The sequence below is a fragment of the Leopardus geoffroyi genome, chromosome B1, assembly GCF_018350155.1.
Source record: "Leopardus geoffroyi isolate Oge1 chromosome B1, O.geoffroyi_Oge1_pat1.0, whole genome shotgun sequence".
NCBI classification, from domain to species: Eukaryota; Metazoa; Chordata; class Mammalia; order Carnivora; family Felidae; genus Leopardus; species Leopardus geoffroyi.
The window spans coordinates 148,158,371-148,185,376 of NC_059327.1; the positions used below are offsets into that span (position 1 = coordinate 148,158,371).

The window sequence follows — 27,006 nt, forward strand, 5'->3', positions numbered from 1 at the left end:
CAATTAGTGACACTGGGATACTTTGGTGACCTGATGTTCCAAACACAAAAGCTTCTAATAAATCTCTCTAGAATATGATACTCTGAGAATACTCTAAAATACATACTTTCTTTTAGAACTTAGGTATCAGGGTAAAATGAAGATGCTCCAATACTGTTTATTAATATATTTTTAAAAAATATTTATTTACTTTTGAGATAGCACAAGCAGGGGAGGGGTAGAGGGAGGGGAACAGAAGATCTGAAGTGGGCTCTGTGCTGACAGGCTGACAGCAGTGAGCCAGATGTGGGACTTGAACTCACAAACTGGGAGATCATGACCTGAGCTAAAGTCGGATGTTCAACTGACTGAACTACCCAGGTGCTCCGGTTTATTAATATTCTTTAATGGTCTATAATGAAGATAAAATACTTGATAAAAGCTTGACAGAAAGGTCAACAAATAATTATTTTGCTAACTGTTCTCATAGTAGTAGAATATTTAAAGAAAACAAACAAAAACATTAGCTTCAGGGCCAAGACTATTTGGATTCTAATCCTGGTCCTAATCAGTGATTTGTACAATTCCCGAGCTTCAGTTTGCTAGCATGCAAGACACTGAAATACCAACCTCTGAGGTTGTTGTAAACATTAGAAAAAATTTAATGTTCAACATAATCCAAACTTACAATATTTTTCTAGGAATGTGTTCAATGTGGGAGCATCTACAGCAAAAATAATCAATAATGCAGGATTCATGGCCAAACATAACTATTTATTAATTTTTTAAATAAACATTCAGTTTCTTCCTTTAGAAAAAACCTAGAATTTAAATATTTTCCATCCCATCACATACAAGTCTGTATACATTATTTACATCTTTCAATTAAACATATTACAGATTTTCTGACATTCAGTATCCCTTTAAAAAATTTTTTTCTTAATGTTTTTATTTATTTTTGAGACAGAGAGAGACAGAGCATGAGCAGGGAAGGGGCAGAGAGAGAGGGAGACACAGAATCGGAAGCAGGCTCCAGGCTCTGAGCCATCAGCACAGAGCCCGATGCGGGGCTCGAACTCACAGACTGTGAGATCATGACCTGAGCCGAAGTCAGACGCTCAACCGACTGAGCCACCCAGGCGCCCCCAGTATCCCTTTTAAAGTAAAATGACGAAGCAGTTAAACTTTGATCTGTAATAACTAGAATTTGAGTAATCTTGGCACACTTTTCAATATAGCATTCATGTTTCCTTTCATATTTTAGACCATTTTTCCCCACCCAACTACTTAAAAATAAAGAGAATTGTGTGTTTCCATGAGAGCAGGATCTGTTGTCTTGCACATTCTCTGCGATTACACAATGTGAATAGGCTTCCATTATATGGCACTGGCAGGATTATGCTTTTGTCATCAGAAATTATCTCTACTCAAACTTTAAGAGTTGTCATGTTTATTGTACTCTCTCTCAACCTAGATTTCATGACACTGTTCCTTGATAATTTTAAGTAATAACGTATGGAAAAATTCAAATAGAACAAAAGTTAAGCATTCCCTACAGGATTAGGGCCCTTACCACCTTAGTTATGCATGTACAAAAATAACACATACAATTTAGTGACTGTAAAAAACTATTTCCCCTAAAAATAGTTATTTCTGAAGAACAATTTAAGGAGAAGTATGTTCTTAATATGGAAATGCACTAATCTATTATCTCAGAAAATGAAAATGAAAATATGTACAAACCTGTAAGAAACACCAACACATAAAAATTTAATACACGGAAGAAAAATTAAATATTAACAAAAATTTTAAATTACTAATAATCTCAGCTTCAGTGACATAACTTCAAGAAAGCTGTCAACCAGAACAAACCTAAAATGCTTATATAAGTTGCACCTGCCAACACTTCTGTCAGTGGATTACAGAAAGTGCTTCAGAACCACTAACAACAAGGACCTGCACAATCAACCCATCTGTTTTGTTCTCCTAGTGCAATGGAGGCTGAGAGGTGGGAAGTCAACAACATAAGGAAGTAATTTAAGGAGAAGGAGATGACAAGCCAACAGAGCTAAAAACAGGCCAGTGCTTTCATTATCTATCTTTGAGAACTGTAACCCAAAATGCTCTATTGTATAGCATTACACACAGAAAAGGAACTGGCATCATACTTGCAAAACTGAGATTATTCAATATTTTAATATGCATTTCCTGTCTTTTGTCAAAATTTAGGTTTTGTTCGGCTATAAGTGGCAGACATGGAACATAGTATTATACCTTTACAATAAATTATTCTCTATGATTAACTTGTTAGGAACATCTTAAAAGTTTAAATTGTTTGTAGTCAGAACTGTTACTATACCTTAAAATTAAATTTTTCCAATAAATCTTAAGATATCTTTACCTCTAGTAATATCATACACCATTAAACTGAAAAACAGTAATTGCTGTGGGTGAATCTTAACATTATGACAAAACTCTACTATTTAAATTATTTTAGGGGTGGATCTAGAATAGCATGTCTAAAAATTGGTATATTCTTTAATATTTCAGAAAAGTTTCAAAATAACTTTTCCCCTTGGTATGCAGTCACATTTTCAAGTTACAAATATACTTATGGTCCCATATCTTTTAAAAAGACATTCAAAAATTTTAAAGTTATAAATGATATATGAAATGATTATACAATTTTAAATATTTTATCTGTGATACACAGGTTTAACATTCAGCATAATTATTATATAAAATTTATTCCAATTTCTTTGTACAATGATCTGCAGTCTTTTCATTTGAGTGAAAGTAATGTTTAAAAAAAAAGGACAAAGGTAAAGGCTATTGTTATCTTAAGTTACTTCTATATTAAATATTGGATCCATTTTTTCATACTGTCCCTTCAATCAAAATTATCTTATAGTAGTTGAGATAAAACTCAGAAGCTATCAGGGAAAGGAACGAAAGTAGAAAACAAGAGACAGACCTTGATTTTTTAATTATTATATTTAACAATAAGGTAATTAAACTAAATTTGTAAAAATTAAATAAAACCTATACATCCAAATGACACTGTGTACTTCAAAGTAGAGACATCAGGAAACTATTCCTTTATTAAATGGTGCTACCAATGCTCAAAACATTCTCTTCTGCAAATTCAGAGCCTATGGCAGTCTTTTGAACTTCCCTAATGGTTTAGTTCTAAGAAAACAGCAAAGTGGAGTTAAGTTTGGTGAATGAGCTAGGTCTTACTAAGCTGCCAAAAAAGTCTTCAGTGCAACTAAAATGATGAAATAGATTTTCTTGCATAGTCATAAACCAATTCTCAAGGCATCTCTGAAAATGCTCCAAAAACATTACACCCTCAAAGCATAGCTAGAAAGAATAATGCTCCCACAGGAACCACTCTGAAGATCAACTCTCATTTGGATGTTCAAGGTATGACATACTTATTTGAAAAGAAAGTCCTACAACTAACTTAATAATTGTATCTCACATTTCACCATTTCAGTGGTTATCAAAACCTCTCTCAGAGAGGGTGTACACAAAGGTATAAAAGAAATGTCATTTTGCTATTTTCCCATAAGGAAAATGCTAATACATAAAATGGAGTCTGGTGATTACATGTAAAATATAAATATCCACATCATCTGTATTTCCTGAAGAGATTGTAGTGTTTTATCTTTCCTGATAAGCCAGGCAGTAACTTAATCTGAGATATATTATACACTAAACCTGTCTTCTCCCAGCCAATACATTTTATGCTCACCCTTTACCATTTACAAATAACACAAATAGAGCAATGTAAAATCTTTCGATGTAAAGTAAACTGACCTCCAAAGCCTCTACCAGCCAACTAACACATGCTTACTCTTTTAATGAAGTCTAATGCCATGGTTTTTATGGGAAACAGAACAATCAAGTCAGCAAATGAGAGCCAGTAGCACCATCTACTGCTTACCGAAAGATTTTCACTCTTGGATTATTAATTTTCCATCATTTAAAATAACTCCTAAAACTTGCTTCATTTCAACACTTACCCAAAGCATTGTGATAATAATACTATGTTAACTTATTACTTGATATTTTATGCTTTAATTAGTGGATGAGAAAACCAACTTCTGCTTTAAATCTCTGTATAAAGAGCAGGGGGGAAATCATTATCTTGGTTATTTATAAACTAAATTAAGAGATCTGGGAAGAATCCAATACACATTCGTAAGCAAAGTGCTACAAAACCAGGATTTGATCCTTATTTTATAAAGGGCATCTTATTAACACTCATGGAAACTAATCAAATCAAAGCAAGTTTTGTTAAACTGGTTATTTCTCACATGCTCTGGTGGGTGTTTCCTTACCTGTGGCCATGTAACCCCATGTACAATGCCAGGCCTCTCCCTGGGAGAACTTCTCTACTTTGTTACCATATCCATGCGTACATTATCTCCTTACTTCCTAATAATACCTCTGTTTAAAGGAATACTCAGAAGCAGGCACCTGAGATTCTGACACAGTGACAACAAACTCCTATCTACACACAGTAGGAACGTAGGGCCTAGTACTAAACATTATTTTATAGAAACACCCTTCCATTTTTACAGTGTACTACTGTGTAAGGCTTAAAAGAGCAAGAACGATTTTTCAGTATTTTCTACACTTGGCTATTTGCAACCCCTTCATTACTAGGATGATACAAAGTCCAATGCAGTATGGAAGACTACTGGAATAATCATGCTTCATTTTCATCAATAAATAGGACCCCATGTCACTTGATGCCAAATTTTATTTCTGAATCAACCTACAGGGATTGATATTACCTACCTAGGTAATAAAACATTTGTTTTAAGGACATCAGTTACTTCTCACTGCAGTTTATCAATAACCATTACCAATGAACGTCCAACATACTTGCCAGGCTCTCCCATTACTTCTACTGTTGGTACTTGGAGAATGATTGTTAGAAATGAAATGGAGAAAAAGGCAGTTCCTAGTCATCATAACTGTAATGGCATTAAATTATATCACTGCTCTCCCTGTTAATGGCAAAGACAGACTGATTTATTTAATTTTAGATTCTCGCCTACTGACCATTTTTAGTCTATATAATTTCAAAGCAAGATTTCTATTCCACAAGGAAAAAGGTACATATTTCACACTAAAGGAAGAATATATATTTGTAACTGAAGGAAACAGATCTCACCAGAAATGACAAAATCAAAAGGAAGTCTGAAAAAGATACTTCTCAAGATAAAATTGAAGTGAAAAATGTTAAAATTATTTTAAAAATTAACTTTCTGAACTTTTTACTTATGGGAATAATTCACTAGAAAGCCATGACAAATAAAATGTAAAAGTTAATAACTACTAAATTAGCACTTACATTGTTTGATATCACTGCAAAGAAAAAGATTTCCTTTCACAGTAGAAAAATCAGAAGTCAGAATGCTTCAAATTGGGCCTATCATAAGCAGAGAAGGGTACTGTATCATTTTAAAATGACAGGCAAACACCAGCTCCATTCACTGAATGGAAATGCTGGAGAGTGATCAATTTCCCCCAAACAGTCCTTAAATTCCATGTTTAATGTCTACACCTAAAATTAATAATTTATGTTTAACTTCTCATGGAAGTTGATTCCTAAAAGGAAGTCTCTAAGACTTTGTTTACAAGAAATTGGTTAAAAACTTCATGCCACTCTACTCAAGGATTTTAAGACAAGACTTTCTGAACTTGACTCATCATACAATTCCATCTATAGCTCCCCATACAAACAAACCCTCCCAACCAAACACACACTCTTATCCATCCCCTCCTTTTCAAAGTAGAAGGGAATTCTCTAGACTTATGGCTCATTTGGCAATTGCTAAGAAACCTCACAGTTCAGCATCACCTCTGAAGATGGCAAACCTATATAAAACCTGAATTTTTACACCTAGAGTGCAGTTAACATGTAGAAAGAAGCTAAAATGCAATAGGTATTACACTTCAACATCCTTTAGTTTCAATATCACAGATATCAAGAGATGGAAGAAAGACCTGCTTGTAGAACTTTAAACATTTGTTGAACAGAATTACCATCAATATCAAAAATAATTAATAAATACTAATTTTGTACGTTCTACATGCACACCTTTACAAATTGTGTTTCTTTAATGTAGTAAAAGCTGGAGATCACCAATTTTGGTAAACTATGGCTTTTATCATAGACATTTTAAAACATGCATCAGTAAGTGCCCTGGGTAGTAATCCTAATATTGTTCAAGCCCTGTTCAGTTCTATGTCTGTGCTTTGCACCTCAGAAGTGAGCCTACCAAGGCACTTAAAAACATAAGTCTTTTGGGGACTTCAGAAATTGGCCACAATTTACACAACACAGAACCCCCAACTGTCATCAGTCCAATCAGCAAGCGTTTTCTTTCAGCACACAGTATTATCAAAAATTCTGCAAGTAAGCAAACCAAGTAAAACAAACAAACAAACAAAAAAAACACCATATGCCACTAAGACAAAACTTACCCCTATCAAATTTACAGAGAATGGTTCTTGGCTTCCTCTAGCAATTGAATATGGTTTCACTTACTCAGAATAAAGAAAAAGAAACCCAAACAAGCCCCCTAAACCTATGACAAAAATGACCGAGATAAAAATAAAACACAACCAAATCCAAATAAACTCCACACACTTCATTTGAGGAACAATTTGCACAGCTCTGCGTCCTTTTATCTGTCCTTTGAGGTGAGTTTTTCAATCAGTTCTTGGAGTGGTGCAAGTTCTCTTCTATCAATAAGGTTGAATTCCTACACACGATAAAGGCAGGAAAAAATAGTAAAAATGTATTATTTATATCTCATCCCAAAGCAGATTTCCATTAACATTTGTTGGACATTAGCTTTCAAAGTAAATAAGGGTCTTATCATTTTTTCAAAAAAATGTATTCCTATTCCCCCACTCTGTGTCTTGACTTAGGCAAATCACTTACGCATTTCTGATATTGTACACATCTGTAGTAATACTAGGGTAAATCCCCCTACCTTGTAAAATTACTGTAGGGACTAAATGTGATACTGTGTGCTAACCACTTCATGTAATTCCTGGCATAAAGTGAATACTCAATAAATGAGAGTGCTGCTTCCTGTTAAAAGGGAATAACCATTTAGATATCGTCAAACAAGTGGGGACCAAAAACTCTAGCATCTCAGGCAAATTTCAACATTACATGAACATGAAGAGTAGAAGAGTTAAACATCAGCAAGCTATCATGAGATGTAGCATGAAAGTAACATAAGAAACACGGAGTCCACAAATGATAAACAAAATCCTGTAACAAACAAATTAGAAAGCCTGGATTTAATTTTTGCTTCTTTATGAATTCCACTCCTGTCGTTGTGAGCTTCAATGCTGAACAGATTTCCCCACAACTATAATACCGTAAGGCTAAATAAATATAGGCTGTCTATACTTCTGATCTCATATTCTGCCATGGTGGGGCATTCTGAGCTCCCAATTTCATTCACTTATTGAGATGATCATGTCAACCATTATAGTAAGTACTGGGGGAAAGAATTAGAAGCATTTAAGAACAAGCCTACCCCTAAGATTTGTGGGATCTGGACTAAGAACACAAATGGATGTATAGCATATGACTATTAAATTTTACATTAAGCTAAAACATTGTTAAATAAAACATGTTCTATCCTCCTACCTTAACAAATATATCTTCAAAGTGATCAGGAAAGCAGATTCGAATTTAGAATTCTCAAGATTGCTCAGGATTCTGCACTGGAAAGGAGTAACATGAAGAGAGCCTATCCCTGACGCTCAGCAAACCTCCCTGATCTTCCAACCCCCAGCTCTACCCGGAACTTTAAGGAGCCTCACTTGCAGGAGTGTGGACACCCTGGCTGGTTTATGTAGGCCATGGTCACACACCTTCACAAACTGCTGCCATCTTGCTACCCCTAAGATCTAGAGGTACACGTATCAGAGATATGATCATCCCTTTAAAGAATGGACCCAAGGAAAAGATCCATGCAGAACTTGGAAATATAACTGGGACCATGTGGAAAGAAAATTGAGATCAGGTACCAGAGCACAAACCAGAGGGATCTGGGAGGTATGTTCTTTGCTCTGTGGTTCCCTTACTCTGTGAGAGTACAGATGGAGAATGACCAGAACAGGATTCTCTAAACAGTGAGGTCTAGGGCAGAGGTCCCTCTTACACCAACAAGGGGTGACTGTATACTAATGGAACTACCTTTAAGAAGGTCACAGTGTCTTGAAATACATTTCAATAGGCTCAGATGTGCTTAATGCTAGGTATCAATATTTGCTAGGAGCTGAGAGATAACATTGCATTTTCAGATAAGATCATACAGTAGGATAAAAGTAACCCTTCTGGAGGGAGAATATCCTCTCCTAAATCACTAAAACCTGAACATTAGCAATCCTCTTCTGTCTAAACCAAAACACAGAAGCAAACTTTGGGATAAGATTTTCTTTTTTTCTATAGGTGTCTGTAGATAGGATACCATGGTAAAGTAATTCCTCTGAGCAACAGTTTTGGCAAGTTATAATCTAAAATGCGTTTATATAGGTGAAATTGAGACATGAAATGTGTGCTTTTAGTGTGAGGGGTATGTAGAGAGGGAAAATAGACACATTTTTCTTTAGTAGAGATGGGGTGAGGGGAGGGCATTTGTGAGTATATGCCCACAGATAAACAAAACTAACACAGATTTAAGACTTGGACTTCTGCCTACCATCTACCCTCTCAACCTGAACCAAAAAGAAGCTCATCAGCTTAACCATTTCTACCTCTTTTTCAGTCCTGCCTATTTGCTGTCTAGTTATTATAGCAGGATGAGAATATTGGACTCCTCTTAGTCTACACCCCTGAGAACTAAAGTGAGAAGGAGGAGGTCAACCAGAGTCAGAGAAAAGACCAATGGACCTCTGGAATAGCAATACTCTTTGGGGCAATTTTTTCCTCTTTTGGACATAATGAATAGTACCTAACGTAAAAATTATTCAGCATGTGGTTTTAAAAAGGAGGAGGAAAAAGGTGTTATATACAAAGCCCATTTCCAGGCCAGAATATGAAGAAAGAAAGAAAGAAAGAAAGAAAGAAAGAAAGAAAGAAAGAAAGAAAGAAAGAAAGAAAGAAAGAAAGAAAGAAAGAAAGAAAGAAAGAAAGAAAGAAAGAAAGAAAGAAAGAAAGAAAGAAAGAAAGAAAGAAAGAAAGAAAGAAAGAAAGAAAGAAAGAAAGAAAGAAGGAAGGAAGGAAGGAAAAAAAAAAGATCCAAGGTAGACAGGAATTGAGAATTGAGGGTTAAGAGGATTAGGAGGAATGCTAAAATGGTAAAGGGGCCAAGTTCATCTGGAGGCCTGCCAATTAGCCAGGTTCCTAATTCAGCCGTTCCATTATGGCCTGTTAACTGAAGCAATGTTAAGGCAAGACCTCTGAGATCCATTTTAGACTTGCATGCCACCAACCTGGAGATGAGTGGAATTTAGAAACAAAAGGCCTTATCATCATGGCAAGTAGAGAAGAGCATAAAGACTAGAGAGATATGGCAAATTTTATCCTAAAGGATACCTTTAGTATGGATGCAGTATTCACCTTTGAATTCTACGCATAATGCGTTTTACTGAGCAAAAAAAGCTTCCTGGGGTGCCTGGGTGGCTCAGTTGGTTATCTGTCCAACTTCAGCTCAGGTCATGATCTGACAGTTTGTGAGTTCAAGCCCCAAGTCATGCTCTGTGCTGATAGCTCAGAGCCTGGAGCCTGCTTTGGATTCTGTGTCTCCCTCTCTCTCTGCCCCTCCCCCACTCACACTCTCTCACTCTCTCTCACTCTAAAATAAATAAACATTTAAAAAAAAGGAAGAGGGGCGCCTGGGTGGCGCAGTCGGTTAAGCGTCCGACTTCAGCCAGGTCACGATCTCGCGGTCCGTGAGTTCGAGCCCCGCGTCGGGCTCTGGGCTGATGGCTCAGAGCCTGGAGCCTGTTTCCGATTCTGTGTCTCCCTCTCTCTCTGCACCTCCCCCGTTCATGCTCTGTCTCTCTCTGTCCCAAAAATAAATAAACGTTGAAAAAAAAAAATTTAAAAAAAAAAAAGGAAGAAAGAAAGGAAAATCAGAACTCTAAAGGTCTCCGAATCCAACTTACCTGGACAAAAAAAATAAAGTGCTTGAAAGAAGTATTGAGATGTGCTTCCTCCTGAAGTTGGATTACAGGATCGAAATGCTGATGATAAATGTGAGCATAAACCCTAAAGAGGCGTTTGAGTATAGTTTTTGCCACAGACATGAAATTCTTCGGGAATGGGACACCTAATAAATAGATAAACAACCCCCTTATTAACAAGAGACAAGAACAAAGCAATATGAGTTTGTCAACAAATGGCAACATAAATTAACAAGACAACCCTTTAAAGAAATATTTGTGAATTATTACTTAATAATACCCACTGTACTTTTCAGAAGTTCTCAACATATCATGAATGAAATTAAACTTTAAAATTTCCATGGAATAAGAACTAGACTTCAGCATCACCCCTTAATGCTTCTTGTGTGCTTACCACTTTTCTAAAATGAAATAAATTTATGCCTAAGATGGTAATGAAGCTAAAACTCACACTTATATCCTTAGATTTCTTAACATCAAGTCTCAATACAAATATGTGCTGAATACAATGTATTAACCATGTTCAGTTTTACTTAAAATGCTTGTTGGGGCGCCTGGGTGGCTCAGTCAGTTAAGTGTCCGGCTTCAGCTCAGGTCATGATCTCAAGGTTCGTGAGCTCAAGCCCCACATCTGGCTCTGTGCTGACAGCTCAGAGCCTAGAGCCTGCTTCAGATTCTGTGTCTCCTCCTCTCTCTGCCCCTCCCCTGATCATGCTCTGTCTCTATCTCTCAAGAATAATAAATAAACTTAAAAAAAAATTTAAAAAAAATAAATAAAATGCTTGCAACACTTTTTTATATTTTTCTATGGAAATTATTTCATTACTACTCCAGGTCTATATTTATTTATTTATTTTTAATGTTTATTTATTTTTGAGACAGAGACAGAGACAGAGACAGAGAGAGACAGAGCACAAGTCGGGTAGGGGCAGAGAGAGAGGGAGACACAGAATCCAAAGCAGGTTTCAGGCTCTGAGCTGTCAGCACAGAGCCTGACATGGGGCTCGAACTCACAAACTACGAGATCATGACCTGAGCCAAAGTTGGATGCTTAAACAACTGAGCCACCCACGTGCATTGATTCTGAAATTAGCTACAGTCCCTCTCAATGAGGCTTATTGTTTTATGAATTAGAGCACTTTTACAGCACTAAACAAATACAAAACTAGGAAAATACAAAATTTCATGTCCTTTGTTACACTGGCAAAATGATCCAGTTTGGCAAAACATAAGGCAAATATTAAAACTCCTGGATTCAGTGTCATCACATGACACTCACTTAAAAATATTATAGGTCACAAGGAAACATAAGACAAACCAAAATGAAGGGACACTATAAAATAGTATGCTTATCCTCTTCGAAAACATCAATGTCATGAAGGACCAAAAAGACTGAAGTACACATAGTCCATATTAAAGAAAGCTACAGAAACATGACAAGTGAATGAAAGCAAATGTCAAAGATTTTCTTTTGCTATAAAGGATATTATTGGGGAAATGTGAAAAATCTGAAAAAGACCTGTAAGTTAAACAACAGTATTGTATCATTGTTAAATTCCTGACTTTGATAGTTATACTGTGATTTTCTAAGGAAATGCACACTGAAGTACATTTGGATAAAGAGGCATCATACACATAACTTACTCTCAAACAGTTCAGGAAAAACAAAATATGTAGTTAGGGGGAAGAGACAGGGAAAAGAGGGGAGGAGAGGGAGGGTGGGAGGGAGGGAGAGAGAAAGTGCACACACAAATATGGTAAGAAGTTGACAACTGGGGCACCTGGGTGGCACAGTCGGTTAAGCGTCCGACTTCAGCCAGGTCACGATCTCGCGGTCCATGAGTTCGAGCCCCGCGTTAGGCTCTGGGGCTCTGATGAATCGGAAACAGAGCCTGTTTCCGATTCTGTGTCTCCCTCTCTCTCTGTGCCTCCCCCGTTCATGCTCTGTCTCTCTCTGTCCCAAAAATAAATAAACGTTGAAAAAAAAAAATTAGAAAAAAAAAAAAAAACAAGTTGACAACTAAAAAATCCAGAAGAAAAAAAAATCTGAAGAAGGATATACAGGATCCTGTTCTTTGCACAACTGCAAATTTTCTAAAAGTCTGAAATTGAGTCAAAATAAAAAGTTACAAAATATAGGAGATAAAAGATAAGGTGAAGGCATTTAACAAAAATGATTATGATGTATGTAAGGGAGTCCTGAAAAATAGACCTTTTATTACAAAGGCTCCAAGGTAGTTTAAACATTCAATAAATGTGTTTAAAACAATCCATAATAACAGCAACTATTTACATTGTGGTCTCCTCCACCACAAACTCTGAAAGTATAAAATATAGGGGCTCATGGGTGGCTTAGTCGGTTGAGCGTCCAGCTTCTGCTCAGGTCACAATCTCGCAGCTCTGGGGTTTGAGTCCCGCTGTGTGCTGACAGCTCACAGCCTGGAGCCTACTTTGGATTTTGTGTCTTCCTCTCTCTTTACCCTCCCCTACTTGTGTGCCTCCTCTCTCTCTCCCTCCCTCCCTCTCTCTCAGAAATAATAAATGAATGAACTTTAAGAAATAAATAAAAATATAAAATGTAGTCAAAAAGCTGTCCGTTGATAGAACAAATCCTTAATTTTTTCAGAAAACACAAGTTGTAAGAAGTTTGAGAGGGTAAAATCATATGAACTAGCTGGCTATGAACAATTTCCACTTGAAAGGTCAGCCCTGAAGAACAAATAAAAAAAAAAGCAAATGTCATTCAAGTTGCTAACAGGCCAACCCCTCAAAATCTTCTGGTTTTCTTCTCACCTAGCTTGATTTCATAGTCTGTAAGATTCACACTGTGGTCATAAATTCAAACTCCCTCTTTGCTGAAAATACACTGTAAAACTGAATATAAGTTACATAAACTTCTTCCCTAAACAAGAAATGTATATGACTATGGCAGATGATATTGGCTGCCTACTCAGTATCCAGTCTCTTTTTTCTATAACACAGGCCAAATTTTGTTACTATCCAAGATATACGGATATTTTCACTGTTTAAAATTACAGGGAGGTTTAACTTAATGTTCATGATAAACTTGGTATGGAAAAGATAAGGCACTTAAATGTGTAAGATTAGAAATATTGTGATAGATATGATAGGCTAGTATGGTTCCTGGAAGAGAGCCAGAAAGTTCCAAAAACATATAAAATTATATAAAGCATAATGGATCCCAATTATACAAAATAATCATACCAATTTTTGATGGAAATAATGTCTCATCATCCAACTGGTCCTGAACCCAAGTCATCAGGTAATCAATATACTTTGGCGCAGAGCACTTAATAGGCTTCTTTATGTTTGTTCCATCTGCCCAGTGATACTCATATCTGTATTGGAAAGATAACAGGCACACAGAATAGCAGAGTATACCTATACAAAAAGCATATATTTTTATATTGTTAAATGTATGTATATCATGAATGTATACAGGACATGTTTTAAACAATCTGCTCCTCCAAATAAAGATCTTTTGCATTTGGCATTTAAATTTAGAGTTTTTAAACTGCTACTGACTGGACTATTTTGGATTTAGCATGATCCAAACTAAGCTGATCCATCAATCTCAACTTTTCTAAGTTTTTCTTTATATACAGCATTTGTATTTTAGAATCATACATTGCCATGGTAGAAAACCTAGCTAACTTTCCACGTCTCCACTTCTGTCATAACCATCTTTAATCTTTATGGTTTTCTTTTCTTTGAAAAACATTTCTTATGCAGTACAATTATTTTTACTTGTAGTTTTAAATTTGGGGTTAAGGATAGAGAACGGCATGGAAGATGCATCAAGAAGAGAATGATTCAGTATTTGAGTACTTTTGGCTGAAAAGCCAAATTTGCCTTTAAAGAAAAATGGCAACTCAAATAAAGATGCCTATAGGATTTGGGTATTAACAGAACACTATCGTTTGGTATAATCAACATTTAATGTACACCGACCATGTGAGAAATACTGTATCAAGGAATACTGTTCTTGACCAAGGGACACTAAAATGAAAGACACTTTCCATACTGTTATGGAAAATAGACTAGTAGAGGAGATAGGCTCATAAATGAGTAAGTAAAGACAGTATGGCAAGACTGGTAATGGAGTTATACACAAACCCATACCCACATGCAACCACAACCTGATTTTTAAGATAAGGAATAAACACACAGCTGCAACTCCAAAGCATAAAAATCTCCAAACTGAACTATCATTTCGTTTTTTTAGTTTCCAAAAGATTACTTGGCTACCATCTAGCTTATCTCTTTGAATCAGTTTTGTTTTTCTAACCCTGTTCCAATTTAGACTAACAAAATGACAGGTCAGTGAGTCTAACGAAGGAGGTGAAATAAAATATAATGGGAAATACTACAGAATATTTTAAATAATAAAAATTATCTTGAGATAGGATAAATAAGGAATCTATTTAATTATAGCTACTTATACCTGAACAATAAACCTAAACACAATACACCTGAATAAACATTCTAACAGCATACCTTACTGCCAACCCTGGGCAACAGGGTAGATCATCAAGTCTACTTTGAAGGTCTTCAAGAGGAGATTCTCCAACTTTTGGCATCCTGTTCCACTGCTTAATCACTTTCATAGTCCAGAGATTCTTCCTAATATGAAACTAAAGTCCCGAGGGACACTTAAGCCTATTCTTGTTTGATCCTCTTAGGAGACATAGATCATGAACCACATAACTTTTAGCATCATTACTCTTCACTTAAAGACAGGACTCATCCATGTTTTCTCCCACATGTTAAGAAACCTTAACATTTTTGCCTTTCCTTGCAATCATATTTTTCATTTTATTAGTGATCAGGTGTTCCATATTCATTTTTAAATGCAAAAATAGGGGCGCCTGGGTGGCGCAGTTGGTTAAGCGTCCGACTTCAGCCAGGTCACGATCTCGCGGTCTGTGAGTTCGAGCCCCGCGTCAGGCTCTGGGCTGATGGCTCAGAGCCTGGAGCCTGTTTCCGATTCTGTGTCTCCCTCTCTCTCTGCCCCTCCCCCGTTCATGCTCTGTCTCTCTCTGTCCCAAAAATAAATAAACGTTGAAAAAAAAAAAATTAAAAAAAAATAAATGCAAAAATAAAAAATGGACACAGTTGACCTAAAAATCATTTTCAATATTCTAAAGTTTTTAAACACACTTATTTTCAATATCCTAAAGCTTTTTGAAAAATAAAACTATATATTGCTTACACTTCTACAGTTTATGATTCCTCGATCCATTCTTATTCTTTTGTCATGTCTATACTTAAGAATGACTTCATCCTGTAATTCTATTTTGCCCACATTGATTTTTTTATTCCACCTCTGACAGACCATTCTCTTTGAAATTTATTTCCATCATCATGGTATAAACTTATCAACTGCAAACTACAAAATACTCATCATTTCTTGGTTAATAATAATAACTGACAAAATCCTCTGAGCCATCACTCAATACCACTTTACAAGGGGCCAGTACTAAGCTACTAACAAATGCCTCTCCTTGGTACAATCCCAAACATCTTCTAGTAAAGATGGCAAAGCATGACGACAAATGCATCTTCTCAGCACTAAAAATGGGCATAAGACTCTCAAAAAAAAAAAAAAAAAGGGAAGGGAGGGAGGGATGGCAGGTGGAAAGAAAGGTAGAAGGAGGGGAGGGAAGAAGGATGGATGAATGGAAAGGAGACAAGGAAGATCATTTTTTGTTTTTCCAGTATCTTTACAGAGATCCTGTGCCTGTTACTTTTGAAAAATTAGATACATTCCTCCTAACCAGCTTACTTAGATAAGGTTTCTGCAGGAAAAGTGATCAGACCAGTATTCTAAGTGGTAGTAATTCTCCCTAGTTCACGGGAACAAGGATATTGGTATAATATCAGAAAACCTCACAATAAAATACTGATCAATTTCAGAGGGGGAAATGACAAATTTGAGGTAAAGAAACCTTGCAAACACTCAGATGATAAAGTAATCAGGGTTAATATCACCAGTGATGGGACAGTTGATATTGTGGGTGCCCTCTGATATGATCCACTGAGAAGAAATTTATCATTTCTATGATGTCCTGCCAAGATAGCAAAGCCTAAATGTGGTCACAAGGAAACATCAGACAGACTGTATCAGGGGTCCCCAAGACCACCCCCATGTTTGACAATTTGCTAAGAGGACTTACAGAACTCAGCACACAGTTGTACTCACAGCTATGATCTATTACAGTGAAAGAACACAAACCAAAATCAACAAAAAGAAAAAGCAAACAGGGCAAAGTCCAGAAGAAACCAGGCACAAGTTTCCAAGAGTCTTTTCCCAGTGGACTCACAAGGGCCACACTTAATTCCCCCAAGACTGAGCTATGATAACACATGTTAAATACGATCTAGCAGGTAAGCTTATTAGTGACTCACTGTCCAGATTTTTTATTGAGAAATGGTCAAGATGCACCCTCTGCATGGCACATATTAAAATTCTAAACTCCCAGCAGGAAAGCATAAGCCATACTGTTTGTACAAACAGTTTAGGCACAGTGAGCCTGTTTTAGCAAATAGGGAGGTGGGAACCCTTTCAAAATCCCAGGTTCTCAGATGCTATCCAAGGATCAATTGTGTAAACAGGCCTTTTGAGGGGTAACAGTCAGGCCTGCTATGTTAAGTCTTTTCTGTATAAAGAAAAGAAATACTGGAAAAGACTGAGGAACTGTTCCAAATTGAAGGTACCTGAAAAGATAAGTCAAATAAATGCCATACATATTCCTAGGTAGAATCTTAGACCAGAAAGGGAAAACTGAGCAGTAATGAAATGTGAATAGTGTCTACGGACTGGAGGAAGTGATGTGGAGGGTTTGTATGCTGGTTATACAGAAGACTAACTTTGTTTTTGGCAAATACACAGTTGAGTATGAAGGGGTGAAGATGCATTAATGTCTATAACTTGCTCAAAAGGTTCAGAAAAAATTGTTAATGAGTACATATACAGAGTAGGTGATGAAACAAATGCAGTAAAATGTTAATAATTAGGGAATCTGTGTGGAAAAGATACGGAGGGGCCTCTGGGTGGCTCAGTCGGTTAAGCATCCAACTTTGGCTCAGGTCATGATCTCACGGTTCATGAGTTCAATCCCCACGTCGGGCTCTACTGACAGCTCAGAGCCTGGAGCCTGCTTCAGATTCTGTCTCTGTGTCTCTCTGACCCTCCCCTGCTTGCGCACTGTCTCTCTCTCTCTCTCTCAAAAATAAACATTAATAATTAAAAAAAAAAAAAGATATGGGAGTTCCTTGTGTTCTGGCACCTTTTCTGTACACTTAAAATTATTGAAGTTTCAAGGTTTGAAATAGTCTGAAAATAAGTTCTTTTCAAAAAAATTTACCTTAAGAGATATTTAAATCATATTCTTTTGAACATATTTGATGATGGCAAACTGTCAGTTTTTCTTTAAAAGATTCCGGGAAATAGCTAAGCTCATTTGAAATTAATTTGAAGAATAAGGGTAGACAACTCCAAGTAATACTCTGCTCAGTATGTGAATTTGGTCAAAAAATAAAAGTATGACTATGAAGTACTAAAACTGAATCTCTTGGGTAGTAAGTAATCTGACTGACACTGTAGTTTAAAAGTTACCAAAATTAGGGGTGCCTGGGTGGCTCAGTCAGTTAAGTGTCAGACTCTTGATTTGGGCTCAGGTCATGATCTCAGGGTTGGTGGGATTGAGCCCTGCATAAGGCTCAGCGCTGCTAGCACAAAGTCTGCTTCAGATGCTCTCCCTCTCTGTCTGCTCCTCCCCTGCTTGTGCTCTGTCTCGGTCTCTCTCTCTCCCTCTCAAAAATAAACAAACATGAGAAAAATTTATAAAAATAAATACATAAAATAAAAGTTACCAAAAATATTCTAAAATAAGTGATGAGCAATCTAAGGTCGCTACTTAAAATGATAATACCCCTAAGCACTAGTAAGTTTGGGCAATGTTGTTTTGTTTTTGGTGTGAAGCATATACTTAACAAAAAGTCAGCATTAAAAATAAAACTTCTCTCTTTATGTCTCATAAGTACCAATTAATCTTTCTTAAAGTTATAAAATGACACAATGTAGCAATTGAGAGTACAGGCACTAGGGGTGGCTGGGTGGCTCAGCCCATTAAGCGTCTGACTTTGGCTTCGGTCATGATCTCACAGTTCATGAGTTCAAGCCCCACGTCAGGTTCTGTGCTGACAAGCCTGGATCCTGCTTTGGATTCTGCACCTCCCCTGCTCATGCTCTGTCCCTCTCTCTATCTCCCAAAAATAAATAAAATGTTAAAAAAAAAAAAATTAAAAAAAAAAAAAAAGTACAGGCACTAGACTCAAAGAGACCTGTATTTTAAATCTGGTTCTGCCTGCTTCTAGATAATAGGACCTTGAACATCTTACTTAACCTTTCTCAGACTCCATTTCTTTTCTTACCTCATAGGGTTGTATGAAATAAAAGATAAAATGCATGAAAGGCTTGACATTTTAGGTAGCACTAAATAAATGGTAGCAGCCATTGTTATCATCAGCCATAGTAGTAATAAAGGCCAGTTTCAAGAATCTATCGATCCAAGCAAACATTTATCAAGTGCTAACCAGGTGGCAAGCACTGTTCTTGCACCAAAAAGGATTTAAACAAAGAAGGAATCCAATAAGTTAAATAAGACATGTATAAACAGTGCAAGAAAGAAATATAATCACAAAGACAAAAAGGTTAAATAGATCAGATCTAGTCTGAAAAAATCAAAAGGTTTGGAAGCAATTGATGTGAGCCTTGCAGATGGGTAGGATTTTTTAAAAATATTGCCAGATGATTAGAGGGAGATGGGAAGAGAAGAAAAATATCCAAGAGAATAATGGAGTAAGCAAGTTTTCAGAGTGTATGCAATGGAAGGAACAGCAAGGCATTGCCAGTAATCTAGTTTGGATAGACCAGAGAAGATTCATAAGCAAACAGAGAAAAGGTTGGAAGGAGGATTATACAGGGAGAGCCAGAAAACTCAGGCTAAGAAATCTGGACTTAATGTATCAGTCATTGGCGAATCATGCTACATTGGTGAAGGAGATGCTACACAAAGAAATTATATGTTCAGAAGCTTTCTATCTAAGAACTTTTAAGTAATAATGAGAAGTGATTATGAACCATGTCTTACTTTGGGCCAGCTGACATCACCGGACAACTTTCCTCTGTACAGAAATCTGTGATTGTTCCATAAAGCATATTAATCTGATTGAAGAAATCCACAGCTGCAAAGCAAATACCAGTTATAAGTAAAAAATTAAATTTTAATTTTACTCAAGCAGAATCCTAGATTTATCAGTGTTCTTTTCTCCACAAAGAACAGGTGAAAAGCATACAAAGAAATCACAATACTTGGTTACACTGAAATTAGGGGTTTCTGTTTGTTAAGTGGCTCCCTTAAGCAGATAAAATAGCAAAGGCAGAGAGTGGGAGAAATTCTTTGCAACACATATAACCAGCAAAAATCTTGTATTCAGAATATATAAAGAACTCCTATGAATCAAAAAGAAAACAACAACCCAGTAGAAAAATGTGAGACAATTTTGAACCCCAACCGTTAACAAAAGAAGCTTCCAGATGGTCAAAAAGCACATGAAAAGAGAGTGGCGATCATGGAACTGCAAATTTAAATGATAGTGGGATGCCGGTCCATAGCCATCAAAAAAGTTAAAATGTATTTGAAAATGCAAAGAGCTATGAATATCCAACACATTCTTAAGGAAGAACAAGATGAACATCAAAATTTGTAAAGCACAATGGATAAAATAGTGCAGTCTTAGTAGACCAATGGAACAGAATGGGGAACAGAATGGAGACCAGAATGGAGACCAGAAACAGACAAGAAACAGCAAGCACAGAAGCATGTTAGTTTTAGGTGTACAATATAATGATTCAACAATTCTACACATTAGTCAGTGCTAATCACATAAGTGTACTCTTAATCTGCTTCACCTATTTCACCCATTCCCCCCCATTCACTTACACAAATATTTCTTTTTTTTTTTAATGTTTATTTATTTTTGGAGGGGAGGGGCAGGGAGAGAGGGAGAACAGAATCCGAAACAGGCAGTCTTCTGAGCTGTCAGCACAGAGCCCCACACAGAGCTTGAACTCACGAACCTGGAGATCATGACCTGAGCCAAAGTCGGACGCTTAACCAACTGAGCCACCCAGGTGCCCTCACAAAGATATTTCTTAAGAAGAGCACAAAAAGCACTTATCATAAAGGAACAGTTTTCTATGTTTCATTGGACTTATTCCTGGGTTTGCAATATTTTTGATGCTATTTATAATTTTTATATTGACTCTAGTAACAATCTTATTAAATTTACCTATTGGTAATAATAATATTGGTGCAGTAATAATCCTAATATTTCGATTTTTCAACATTCATTCATATTGACTATGAATGAATATGTTTTCCTCCAAGTGATATTAAGAAAGCAATCCCATGTAGGAGCACCTGGGTGGCTTAGTCAGCTAAGCATCTCACTCTTGATTTTGGCTCAAGTCATGATCTCACAGTTGTAGATCAAGCCCCGTGGTGGGCGCTCCCCACCCCCTCCCCCCACTGCTAAGCATGGAGCCTGCTTAGCATTCTGTCCCTCCTTCACCCTCTGCCTCTCCCTCACTTGCAGTCTCTCTCTCTCTCTCAAAAAAAAAAAAAAAATAATAATAATAAAGTTAATAATAATAATAAAGTAAAATAAATTAAAAATAAAAATTAATAAAATACTTTTAAATAAAATCCCATTTATAATTGCACCAAAAATAGTAAGACATTGAGGAATAAAGCTAACCAAAGAAGTGAAAGACGTGTACTCTGAAAACTATAAAACATTTATGAAAGAAATTGAAGATGACACAAAGAAACAGAAAGACATTTCATGCTCATGTATTAGAAGAACAAATACTGTTAAAATGTCTATACTACCCAAAGCAAACTACAGATTTAATGCCATCTCTATTTAGTACTTTTCACAAAACTAGAACAAATAATCCTAAAATTTGTATGGAAGTACAAAAGACCCCAGATAGCCAAAGCAACCTTGAAAAAGAAAAGCAAAGATGAAGGCATCACAATTCCCAACTTCAAATTATATTACAAAGCTGTAGTGATCAAAACAGTATGGTACTGGCACAAGAGAGACACATACATCAATGTGATCAACAGAATAGAGAGCCCAGAAATAAACCCACACTTATATGGTCAATTAATCTATGACAGAGGAGGCAAGAATATACAATGGGGAAAGGACAACCTCTTCAACAAATGGTGCTGGGAAAATAGAACTGGACCACTTTCTTTCATCATTCACAAAAGAAACTCAAAATGGATTAAAAACCTAAATGTGAGACCTGAAACCATAAAAATCCTAGAAGAGAACACAAGCAGTAATGTCACTGGCCATAGCAACATTTTTCTAAATATGTCTCCTGGGGCAAGGGAGATAAAAGCAAAAATAAACTGCAGAGACTACATTAAAAAAAACAGCTTCTACACAGGAAAGGAAATAGCCAACAAAACTAAAAGGCAACCTACAGAATGGGGGAAATATTTGCAAATTACATATCCAATATGGGATTAGTATCCAAAATACATAAAGAACTACAAACTCAACACACAAAAAACAAATAATCCAATTAAAAAATGGGCAGAAGACATGAACAGACATTTCTCCAAAGAAGACATACAGATGGCCAACAAACACATGAAACAATGTTCATCATCACTTACCATCAGGGAAATGCAAATGAAAACTACAATGAGATATCATCTCACATCTGCCAGAATGGCTAAAATCAACAACACAAGAAACAACAGGTTGGTGAGGACATGGAGAAAAAGGAACCCTCATACACTATTAGTGGGAATGCAAACTGGTTTAGCCACTGTGGAAGATAGTACGGAGGTTCCTCAAAAAATTCAAAACAAAATTACCACATGATGCAGTAATTCCACTACTAGGTATTTACACAAAGAATACAAAAACACTAATTCAAAAAGATATATGCACCTCTATGTTTATTGCAACATTATTTACAATAGCCAAAATATGGAAGCAACCCAAGTGTCCGTCCATAGATGAGTGGATAAAGAAGATATGGTGTTTTTGTGTGTGTGTGTGTGTGTGAGTATATATATATATACTCACACACACACACACACACGTATATACATATATATATATATATGTGTATATATATATATGTGTATATATATATATATATATATATATATATATATATGGAGAGAGAGAGAGAATGGAATGTTACTCGGCCATAAAGAAGAATGAAATCTTGCCATCTGCAACAACATGAATGGATGCAGAGAATATAATGCTAAGCTAAATAAGCCAAAGAAAGACAAATACCACATGGTTTCATTCATATGTAGAATTTTTAATTTATTTTTTCTTTTAGTAATCTCTATATGCAACATGGGGCTTGAACTCACAACCCCAAAAAAAGGAGTCACACACTCCACTGACTGAGCCAGCCTGGTGCCCTCCTATGTGGAATTTAAGAAACTAAACAAAAAAGGGAAGACAAAGGGAAAAGGCAAGGGAAAGGGAAAGAAAAAAGAAAAGAGACGAACCAAAAACAGACTCTTAACTGTAGAGAACAAACTAGCGGTTGCCAGAGGGGAGGTGGGGCAGGGAGCAGATGGTGAAAGAGGTGAAGGGGGTTAAAGAGTAGTACACTTATACTGATGAACATTGAGTAATGTATAGAATTGGTGAAAACACACTATTGTTTACACCTGAAACTAATATAACACTGTAGGTTAACTACACTGGTTTTAAAATTTTTTAAAAGGTCTACTCCAAAAAAAGAGTATCTGATAAACATATTTTACTAATTTCATAAGATCATTATTGAATTTCCTTTAAAAAAAAAAAGGCATAGATAAGTAACTGAGTGTACTACTGAGAGAGGCAATTTAGCATAGTAATTAAAGTGTAGTCTCTACTTGTGATGAGCACCAGGTGATGGATGGAAGTGTTGCATTACCATATGGTATACCTGAAACTAATGTAACACTATGTGTTAACTAGAATTAAAAGAAAAACTTAAAAAAAAAAAATGTAGTCTCTAAAACTCTAAAGCTCTATATTTGAGCCCAGGTTCTATCATTTGATAACTATACGACTTAGGCAAATTACTAATCTTTCTGTCTTACCTTCCTTATCTATATTAAACTGAAATAATAGTACCTACATCATGATGCTATAAAGATGAAATAAAAATAATCCATGTAGAAAGGATAACAGAGGGTAAGACATAGAATTAGTATTCCATAAACATTAATTGCTGTTATTATTTTTTTCCACTGAAGATGGTAAATCTGTGCTTTGTATTACATTATAACAGGAGACAAAAATTTCATAGAATTCCATATTCACAAATAAAATAACACAAAGGCTAAAGTGGATTGAGGTATCACTATCCTGTGACATTAAGTTGCTAACTAGAACCTAGAACAGACAGCATTCCAACACTAACCTATAATGAGGCTACTAACCTAACTTAGAGCTTACTGAGAAACAGGCTACTTACTGTTCACTGCAACCCATTCATTTAGATCTTCCCCCTCAGGAAGCATGACCGCCATCCGGAGATTACCACTACCAAGTGTGGCTTCTGCGTGCTTTAAGAGCTCATACTGGTGAGAACCCTCTGGAATGTTCTTCTTTGGTTTAAATGTTTTAGAGGAGCGGCTACCACTGTGAATAGAAAAGAAAAGAAGAACCTCAATATTTAAGGCACAACTTTCAATAGAGTTGCCTATACTGTATTACTGAATAAAATAACATTGAGGTGATCCTAATGTCTACAAATAAACAGCCCTAAATTGTACTGGCTACGTTAAATCCCAGTGCAATAATGGTGGTGACTACTATGTTTGATACACCAAACTCCTACAAATCTTCCCTACATTCCTACTGCAACTCCCAAGGAGAAAGATAATTTTTAGCTATAACTAATCCAGTGTTTCACAATAAATTAGATTCAGGATTATAGGTTGTAATCTATAAAAACAAAATAGTACTTCTATAATCATTTTTGGTCATTTTATTCCTTTTCACCCCTATTCTAAGTCCCTCATTTCACTACAAGTAATTTATTTCCTTCATTAAAGATAGTTTTATGTCAATAAAACACAAAAATCCCAGAGTAAGAATGAGAAGATACATGTTCTGCCCAGTTATAGGAAACATCAGCAATCTTAACCCAGAATTCCACATATGCAGATAAGTAGCTAGACATTAATATGGTTGGCTTCTCAAATTTCTCAGTTCGTGTGGATACATGCACACACACATTTTTTAAACGGATCAAATGAAACTAGTATTAGAAATGTTTTTAAGAGTTTTTAAGAGATGGATTCTTCTGTTAACACTATCAAATTTTTATCAAACTGTATTATATCCTGGTAATTCCTTCTCAATACTTCCCTTTTCTTCTCTTCATATAGAAAGGAACAGTTAAGAAGGAATTAGAACAAGGAGAGGCTGGGTAAGTGCGAACTCTAAAGTTTCATGTTACTAAATTCATACCACCAAAAACATTCAGTGAACATATGAATATGGAAAGGGAATTCCAAGAACAGACAGTTACACTTTGCAAGCTCTCCATAGCTTTTCACTCATTACCTCCTTCTCCCATGCTTAGCCCTATGATCTCTCCTGTTTTCGCCAAGATAAAGGGTAGTTTTCAGTGCTGGTCACATATTATAATTACCTCAGGAGCTTTCAAAAAGTACTGAGGATCCTGAGATAAACTAAGAACCCAGTATCAAATTCAACCCAAATATGGAATTCAAATGACAGGTATTTATCATTCTAAGGCAATGGAATTGTTGTTTAAACCGAAGTCTCTGCTCAGATGTTTAATTAGAGTACACTGATGTTCTTCATATTATTGCCCCCTCCCTCTGCCAGGCATCTCTACTCAACAGCCAAGGTAACTCTAAAAGCACTGATCAGACATTACTCCTCTGCTTAAAACCACCCAGTGGGTTTCCAGTGCCCCAAAGCAAATCCAAATATCAAATATTAAGACAGAAGCCCTGGGGGTGCCCGGGTGGCTTAGTCAGTTGAGTGTCCGACTTCAGCTTAGGTCATGATCTCGCTGTCCATGAGTTTGAGCCCCGCATCGGGCACTGTGCTGACGGCCTGGAGTCTGCTTCAGATTCTGTCTCCCTCTCTCTCTCTGCCCCTTCCCCGCTCATGCTCTGTCTCTTTCTCTCTGTCAAAAATAAACATTTTTTAAAAAGTTAAAAAAAAAAAAAAAAAAAGACAAGAGGCCCTGGACCGAAACCCTTCTTCAGTTTAATCACAGAATGCATTAAACACCAAATCCTCTCCCAGCATCTCTAAAATATAAAAACATAAAGATCATTATGCCTACACCAAACTTGAGACTTACTTTATTTTCCTGCTCTTCTCACCCTTTGTTTATCAAAATTTAGTGTGAGAAACCTCACCAACATTTTCTACAAAGACATTTTACTGATTTATGTGTGATTAATGACAAAAATAGCTCTCCTATGACTAATCTGGTGCATGTCTTCAGGCAGGGTGTTAAAGTTAAATACACTCTCTTTAATTAGCCACTGTTCCAGTTAATGCAGCAACTGAGGACGTGACAAGCTGTTCTGAAAAGCGCTGGCGGAACACATGAGGATTATTAAGGACATCAGTTGTGCCTGCACTCAGAGGAGGGTCAGAGCCTCACCTGCCCCCCAAAACCATCTACTTGTTGACCCACTCTGCCATGAAGTCTTAGGCTTCCAAATGTTTTCTTGATTGATACTCCACCCAGAATTGGTCTTCCACAAAACTAAGTAAATCTACCTCATAAGACTTTAGTCTTGAGTAGAAAGAAAAAAAAAAAAAAAAAAAATCTGAGCTCGATTTTGTGAAGGCCAGCTATGTTATCTTAGGCAAATACCCCAACTTTCTTGAGCTTATTCTTTCTTAAGCAGTGAAAGCCTAATTAAAATAACAAAACATCACCACTGTCTAGATCTTAGATCTGCAAAATGAGAAAAGTAATAGATGTGAAATAAAGTTTGGTTAAAACTGTAAAGTGCTCTGCAAATGTTAAGTTTTTTCATTGTCCTTCCTGTTCCCGAACCAGAATGAGAGAGTCACAAAGCAAAGGGTAGCACAATATCCAAAGCAGTATTCAAGCACCACTCCCACCCTCTTCCGGCGGGGAATATAACCCTACTTCAGAAAAAAATGCTTTTACACATCAAGCTTATGAAAGAATTTTTTTTTTAATCCTGTTTTATTTTTTGGTGCTAGTCCCATATGAAGGTTCGGGTGATCTAATGCTAATCATGGAAATCAAGAAAACAAGGTTCTATTCCTCATTTTGCCACTTTCTTTTTATGTTACTTAGGAAACCACAAATTATCATCTGGGCTTCAATTTATTTGGTTTTTTGAAAGTCTGGAAAATAACTTTTTACAAAAAGGTATAATTTAAGAGATGAGATAATGTTTATAAAGTGATCTTAGTTCCCTGTAGACTACTGACTTCCTTCTCTGTTCCTCATTTCCATGTACACTTAAACTTCAAAAATGTTTTCAAGTTCTCTAGTTTTCTTTCTCTCTGACCCTTCTGCTTTATTCAGGCAATATAACCTAACCATTTCAATACTCTATATTTTTTATATATTCTTTTTAAAAACCATATTCAGGGGGTGCCTGGGTGGCTCAGTCGGTTAAGCATACTACTTTGGCTCAGGTCACGATCTCACAGTTTGTGGGTTTGAGCCCTGTGTCGGGCTCTGTG

At 36.3% G+C, this 27,006-nt stretch overlaps 1 protein-coding gene across 3 annotated transcripts in view; it reads right to left on the bottom strand.

The window, feature by feature from the left end:
* Positions 1-732: 732 nt before the first annotated feature.
* Positions 733-27,006, bottom strand: part of MOB1B (MOB kinase activator 1B) — a 54,851-nt gene continuing 28,577 nt past the window's right edge. For 2 of the 3 annotated variants that reach the window (XM_045473807.1, XM_045473808.1), the window contains exons 2-6: positions 23,759-23,925; positions 19,329-19,422; positions 13,378-13,511; positions 10,135-10,298; positions 733-6,764 (exon numbers count right to left, since the gene is read on the bottom strand). In XM_045473807.1, coding sequence (XP_045329763.1) covers positions 6,687-6,764; positions 10,135-10,298; positions 13,378-13,511; positions 19,329-19,422; positions 23,759-23,925 — 637 coding nt within the window. In that variant the 3' untranslated portion in view covers positions 733-6,686. The remainder of the gene's footprint in view (positions 6,765-10,134; positions 10,299-13,377; positions 13,512-19,328; positions 19,423-23,758; positions 23,926-27,006) is intronic. The other variant, XM_045473809.1, reaches the window with a different exon arrangement.